Genomic DNA, 7873 nt, shown 5'->3' on the forward strand with positions numbered 1-7873 from the left:
AAAAAGCTCCAACCATCTGGCAAGGTGCTGGTAGTAAAAGCTCCTCTGAAGGGCCTTGTATTTGGGATTGATGTGTCCTTGAGACAGCAGCAGCTCTTCAAGTGGTTGGTATGGCTTGTTTTGCTGAATTCGGTTATGGAGGACTTGTGTGTAGTCTGATACAAGTCTCTCTGCAGGGTCACGAACGATCAGCAGCAGTTTCACAGCTGGATTCGTGGCCCATATCCTCTTTGGGGCCAGTGGTGCTGTGAAGTAGCCAGGGGTCTTTTCCACCGTCAGCTGCCCAGGGAGAGTGATGGGCATCTGGGCACGATACCAGTCCAGACCCTTCCGAAAATTTTCATCCAGGTTGAAGTAGTGGATCTCGTTCTTGGCTACTTCCACATCTGGATGGAGGTTGAGCATCTCCAGCAGGGCCCTGGTGCCTCCTTTGCGCACCCCGATGATTATGGCTCCTGGCAGGCGTTGCAAAGCCGAGGCATTGGAAGTTCCAGAAGGGGTCGCTGAAGTCACTGAGGTCAGAGAGATTCGGAGTTCACGTAGACAAACAAGCAGCTGTGCCTGGAGCAACAGCAGAAGGATCAAAGCCAGGAGGAGCGTCCAAAACATGGCGTCAGTCCAGTCAGGTCACACGTACAGCTGGAGATCTAGCTGCTTTTCGCTGTTTCGTGAAGTAAATTTCTAAAATAAAACAAGAAAAAGAAAGTGCCAAGTAGGAAATTAATTATCTTTGAGAGAGAAAAAAATAGTAACATCCACAGGAAAATATTAATTATTCATATCATTAATCATGCATTGAAAATCCTAAAATATATCAAATGTTCATTGTCAGGCAGCTAAGATGACAAATAGATGTAAAACATATGTTAAAACAACAGCAGCAGCAGGGCAGGAGTGTACTTCCTCAGTGTGATTTTAATTAACAGAATTATTAAAACACAGAGAAGAAACACATTAAACATTCATGAACAATAGTGCCTCAGAAATCTCCCTGGGTAAATTTACTCATCCCAATCCCACTGCCGTCTCACTGCTGTCCTCTAGTGCTCACTATTGGAGCAATCCTCAATAATGAGTCACACACTGGAGTTAATAGCCCAGTTCTTCATAACAAGAATAAGATTTACTGGTAACACTACAATAAGGTCCCATTAGTCAACGCTGTTAGTTAATAAAAGTACAAAATATAATTGTTAGCTCAAATCCATTAAATAATATTAACAGATACAACTTTTGATTTTAGTAATTGTTGAAATTAACATTAAGATTAATAAACGCTTTAAAAGTATATTGTAGCTTTAGAAGTATCATTGATAGTTCATGTCAAAATTAACAAATGGAACCATATTGTAAAGTGTTACTGATTTATCGAGTACCTCCCTTGTGAAAAATAAGTGAAATACATTTATTTCATGATGAGTATACAACAAATACATTTAAATATTTATGCACTTAATAATAATCCCTTGCAATTGTACTTTTGGTATACTAAACCGGAACAACTAATTTTGTACTTAATGCTCTTCAATTGTGTGGAAGTAGTGCTGAAAGTATATTTGAAAAGTATATTTGATTCTGCTAAAGTGGAACTATTTCAAGTATACATCAGGTACACTTTAAATATCTTGCATTTAAAGACTGATATTATTCAAAGATCATACAATCCTCATCAATAGTGACATTAAAACACATTTTAGGCTACATATTAAGAAATATGCATTGTGCACAAGTAGTACTCCAAATAAAGTTTAATTATAATTTTTATATCAGTAAGTCTCAAACGATATGTCAGTAAATATGTTAATAGATTTGAACTAAACTTTGTATGAAATTAATGTATTTCGAATATATTACTTTTTTTTTTTTACTATGGCTATCATAGTAGTTTAATTACTTGAACACAAGTGGGTGAAAAATACTGATTATGAAAACTGTAAGAATGTAAAAGTAAGATAGAAGAAAGGTGAATGTTTTTGAGAATTATGCTCAGGATCTAATAAGAAATGGTTGTGAGTTCTGAAATTTAAAGGTATATTGCCGAATTTGTTGTATTTCATTGATTGCAACTCTCACATTACATGTAACATAAAGACAGTTCATTAGGCTTTTTACAGAGTTTTATTCTTCAGGTTGAAAACAAAGATATGCAGTTGTTTGTCATCACAGCTACAAAAACTGATGCAATGGTTACATATTTGTCTTTTTAGTGCAGGTTCCACAAAAAAATATAATAGTTATAATCTTCAAAACTCTTAAAAAAATTCTTAGAATAAAAAATAGAAAATTAATCACAATTGTGTTTAAAAAGTGGCTGTTTGTAGCAGAACATCCAGGCTGCTCTTTTCCATACAATGAAAGTGACCACGGCTGTCATGCATGATTTTTTTTTTTTTACCTAAATTTCACTGTCTTCCTCACACAAACTTATCAAATGGCTTCAAAATACTTGGAATGAAGTGTGCAAATTATATAGACTATTTTTATGATCCTTTTATGTTGCTTCTTTGTCCTTTTGGAGTTTGACAACCTCTGGTCCACTTTCATTGTATGGAAGTTATGAACTTCAGGCAAACTCCTTTTGCGTTCAGTGGAAAAAAAGAAAGCCATGCATGTTTGGAACAACATCGAATTTTCATCCTTGAAAGAAAGTGAAAATAACTAAAGGATATGATAACGGATGCAAGTGGCTGATCAGGACAGTTGGCCACATCATTTCTGACCTCTATCTCCTTTAAAATGATTCAACTATGTTTAGTCACCTCGCAGTTGTGATGTTATTGTACCCCGCTGCTGCCGGAGTCACGGGTTATTAATTTGGGCTGTTTGTAGCAGAACATCCAGGCTGCTCTTTTCCATACAATGAAAGTGACCACGGCTGTCATGCATGATTTTTTTTTTTTACCTAAATTCCTTCCTCACACAAACTTATCAAATGGCTTCAAAATACTTGGAATGAAGTGTGCAAATTATATAGACTATTTTTATGATCCTTTTATGTTGCTTCTTTGTCCTTTTGGAGTTTGACAACCTCTGGTCCACTTTCATTGTATGGAAGTTATGAACTTCAGGCAAACTCCTTTTGCGTTCAGTGGAAAAAAAGAAAGCCACGCATGTTTGGAACAACATCGAATTTTCATCCTTGAAAGAAAGTGAAAATAACTAAAGGATATGATAACGGATGCAAGTGGCTGATCAGGACAGTTGGCCACATCATTTATGACCTCTATCTCCTTTAAAATGATTCAACTATGTTTAGTCACCTCGCAGTTGTGATGTTATTGTACCCCGCTGCTGCCGGAGTCACGGGTTATTAATTTGCTCCTCATCTAGTTTTGAGCAGTCAGCCTTTGTAAACGAGCTGCGGTGTTGCTCTGTACATTGTATAATTACACAGTTGGGAGTAAGTGTCGAGCCCTGTGGTCTTGCCACTCCTGCTTCAGCGTCAGCGTCATCATTACTGCTAAGCATCATCAACTCTACCATTATGAGCCTGAGTGTCTGTCTAATGTCTCCCACTTTATTCCCTCATCTCACAGCTTTAATCCTCAGAATGTGCTGCTCCTGTTCCTCGGGTTATGTTGTCTGTCGGTGGTGACAAATGTAGTCACATAACATAAGAAAAGAATACATTTATCAGGAGATTTTCAGTATTGCTGTCTTTATAGTGCTATTTTCTGGATTGTGCTGTATGCATGAACAGTGAGCCATGGGGTATTGGTGTTTTTCAGAAACAGAGCAGAAAGCAGTGTGTCTGTTTTGAGTCTGTGTAATATGTGCTATTAGTTTTTGTTTGTTCTAGGTGACCGGCAAAATGGTCACATTCTTTTTCAAAGAAACTTCTAATGCTCACCAAGGCTGCATTTATTTCGATCAACAGTACGGTAAGAATAGTAATATTGTGAAATATTATTACAAATTCAAATAACTGTTTTGTATTTTGATATATTTTAAAATGTAATTTATTCCTCTGCTGGCAAAGCTGAATTTTTCAACAGTCATTACTCCAGTCTTCAGTGTCACATGATCCTTCAGAAATCATTCTAATATGGTAATGCTCAAGACAAAACATTTTTTTTAGTATTTATTCTCAATGTTGAAAACAGTGCTGCTTAATATTTTTTGTGGAAAACTTGGGTACCGTGATACTGTCTTTGATTCAAAAGAACAGCATTTACAGTATTTGAAATAGAAATCTTTTGTAACACTGTAACAAAATAGCTTTACTGTTACTTTTGATCCATTTAGTGCATCCTTGCTAAATACTGACCCCATGATAGTACACCCTTTAAAGTAAATTGAAAGAGAAATTTGCTAGATTTACAAGTGTTAAATAAAAACATAAATACATCACAAACTGTAAAATGGTTAAAATGGCACCACTTACGGACCATCATGTTTTTTTATTTAGATGTGACAGAAGGTTGATGGGTAATAATGATGTGAAAGTGATGAGTGAGTTGTTTGTTCTGTTTTCACTAGTTTGACATTCAGGATATGTGGACTATTTGTGATCATGATAGGGGCTTTATCAGATAAACATGATAACCATGGTGACTTGGAGGCACTGCTTCCTCTTGTGTTTTATGATCGCTGACTCCCTTGCCTCAAAGGAGAAAACAAGGAGTGATCTTCATTCTACATCTCATGAGAATACATAAGTATTGCATGAGTTGGCCATTTCTTATCAATTCGTACAATCTGACGAAAATGAATGATTTGTTGTTAAACTTCATTGTGAAGGTCCATCCCTAAACTTAACCATCAGGGGGGCTTGAGCAGTACAAAAATGTACAAATGAGATTATACAGATTCATATGAATTTGCAACCAGCTCATCAAATCGTAAAATACTTGCAAATTGTCTTGAGACTATGTTGGCAAACAACTCCTGATAGACACACAAATCGTCTTATAGGGATCTATAGTGTGTGTTTCATCTTTATCAGAGACTCACAGACCTACTGATTGAGACAGACTTTCAGTTCGTTTACTCTCAGGCAAACAAAGCTAGTCTCCTTCTTTCTCTCTCTCTCTCACACACAAATTCTGTAGCTGAGAACAAAAAAACGCATCTCTAATATACACATCCTCCACTGTCACCTCACACTGTGCAGTATAATCCTCTTTCCTGAATGCCATTGCACACCAAAAGAAAGCCCAGTGATGCACACACACAGACACAAACCTCTGCGGATTTTCTTACACATTTTTGCATTTAGGCTCCTCAGCTTAGTGCAAACTTAGTCTCGCTTCTGTTTCCAGCGCGCAATAATCCTGCACGCAGCCGTACGCGCCCAGCAGACTCACTCATGAACACAATCACAAGACAAGCGCACACACTCACGCAGATGCGTATATAAATACATGCATGCACTACAAGAGTGTTGGCCTCTAGTAAAACACAAAAAGAGGACCTGCGGGGAATGAGATCTAAGGACTCTCTGTCACGTATTAGCATTTTATCTCAGTTCCCGATCTGACTGGATTGTTCAAAGCTCAGTAGCATCAAACATGTCCAATGCATATAGTCACCTTTCTTTGGTGTATCTTAGAAAATAATTAATTTTTTTGTTGTTGTAAGCAAGAAAACTAAAGGTGTGTTGTGTTCTATGCCCTCCAAAGGCTTTTTTCCTCTACAGTGAGAGCTTTGAAGGATTGAAGCATGTAGGGGATGAAAATAAATTTTCATAAAAAGATTTATTATCATACCATACTCCTATAGCTCTATAGGCCTATATTAGTTAATAATAAAACTGAAATAGATCTGATTGCCAGTTTGACGGTCTAAATAATTGTAGTGTATATTCAGTTATTAAATGAAACATTTTGCTTCACCTCCTTCCTGTAAAAAAATATCCTGTTAAATTTACAGCAGATATGGTTGCCAAAAATTTGCAATTATATTAAAAAAACTGATACAGTGTTTCAGGTATCATGAGATGGCATACTGATCCCTGTATATTTTATAACTTAGAACCGTATATTTCATTATAGTGTTAATATATCAATCTAGCCTACTTGAACTACCAAAAATTAGCTTTTTACCTTAAAAAAATCTACTGATAATGATAATAAAGGTGGTACAATAGAAGACCAGTAGTTGTACGGTATATACAGTAGTCAACATTTGAAGTGACTCAAAAAAGTTCATCAAGTTGTCACTTTTAGGTTTTAGGACAATTTTGGTGAAAGTTTTCATTTTCATTGGGAAAAGCCAATCCACTTCAAATGTTGACTAGTGTAGATGGTGCAAAGTGTCATACACACACACACAGACAAAACACCATCAAGGTAACACATATGACATTAGAATAGAATAGAATATGAAAAAATACCAAATGTACATGACTGATAATGCAAGGACTTATTGGAATGTCCTTTTACTATTCTTCACCAGCAATTATATGGTAATTGATAGTTTTTACTTGCAAAAACCATAAAGATGACAGTATTTTACAGTAAAATTTTATACAGTGTAATGTTAATCTATTTACAATTTACAAAAAAAGAGTTTTCGTATGGTAAAGTAACTTACAGATCTTCATAGCTTTGTGTTGACAGAAACAGAGGACATTTGCCGGTGCAGATGGTTTCATTTTTTTTTTTTTTTGTCACGTATAGGCGGAGCGTGTGTAAGGCTGGGGAAGGCTTGGCTGAAACTCATCAGTTTTGAGTGCGCGCGCGTTCGCTGACTGGATTCCGGACGCGCAGATGTATGTACAATGTAAGTAAGAGATTCATTTCACAGTGTAGACAGCTTAAGTGATTATAACGATAGTTTTGTTTTTTTGAGAGTGCTTAAACTCATGATAGATCAAAGTTAGTGATATGTCACTTTCTGTATAATAATTTATTCGATGTTTGAATAAACTTGGAAAGGAAACGTTTTATAATTACAAATTTCTAATGTTTTTTATTAAATTGTAATCACGTTAAATACAAATTCAGTCCCATTAAACATATTTTATTAGCCTACATGACACCCATGTCTAGTTCTTGCCTAAAAAGACGGGTTTATGATGTTTGTAGTCAATAGATTTGGCTGCTTTTAGCCGTACCCTGGAGTTGGTCCACCCTCCGCCTATGTTTTTTGTGTAGCGCTGTCTTCAAAGTAGCACTTTTAAATTTCTGAGTTTTTTTTCTCAGGAAAAAAAACCCTGGGAAACATCCCTTTTTAATTAGTTTACAAAAAGTTCCTAAATCAGATCTCAGTTTTAGCAGTATTATTTTTTAGGCGTTTGGTAAAAACACAAACTTTTCAGAAGATGTGTGCAAAGCATGTGGCTGTGTATTGTAAACATGAGAAAATTTGTCTCAGGTGTTTCAGCAGCTTATTTGTCTCTCACACACATACACGTGCAAAGATTCACCAGTCCTACAGGGAAAAGCCAAACGACTTTGAAGATTTTGCCAAGATTTCCTCCTCTTCCTCTTAAGTGAATGCAAATGGAGAAAGAATGAGAGGATTAAACAGCGTCTGAGAGGATGCGATTGTCTCTGTCGCTGGACTGAAAGAAACAGGGAAAAAATGTGCAGAAATTGTCCCTTTGGATGCTTCTGAAAGATCTCATTCAGTCTGTCCAAAAGACACTGACCTTCAGTAAATCTGCTCAGTTTTTAGCACACGGACACCCCGCTAAGCCTCAAATTAGTCTCTTCATGTACCTCCCCGCACCCCACCAGTTTCTCACTCTTCCTCACTTCCATCTCTCTCCATCCCTCCCTCCTCTCCCTCATTCACGCTCTCATTTGCACTTGAAGATCTGGGTCAATCAAATCACAAACTCTACAGCCCCCCCCCAGTCTGCATGTTCCTCGCATTGATAATGAGGAGTGTGTGTATGGGGGGGGGGGCATCATTGGGTTGAATATGA

General features: G+C 36.8%; 1 protein-coding gene across 1 annotated transcript in view; it reads right to left on the minus strand.

The window, feature by feature from the left end:
• Window positions 1-6: 6 nt before the first annotated feature.
• LOC107743334 (heparan sulfate glucosamine 3-O-sulfotransferase 1-like) overlaps window positions 7-7873 on the minus strand; it is a gene marked incomplete at its 3' end in the record, with an annotated part of 17336 nt that continues 9469 nt past the window's right edge. Inside the window, exon 2 of the mRNA XM_016556503.1 lies at window positions 7-681. Within this exon, the coding sequence (XP_016411989.1) occupies window positions 7-609 (603 nt within the window). The remainder of the gene's footprint in view (window positions 682-7873) is intronic.

The sequence above is a fragment of the Sinocyclocheilus rhinocerous genome, unplaced genomic scaffold, assembly GCF_001515625.1.
Source record: "Sinocyclocheilus rhinocerous isolate Xijiao unplaced genomic scaffold, SAMN03320098_v1.1 scaffold2844, whole genome shotgun sequence".
Classification (NCBI taxonomy): domain Eukaryota; kingdom Metazoa; phylum Chordata; class Actinopteri; order Cypriniformes; family Cyprinidae; genus Sinocyclocheilus; species Sinocyclocheilus rhinocerous.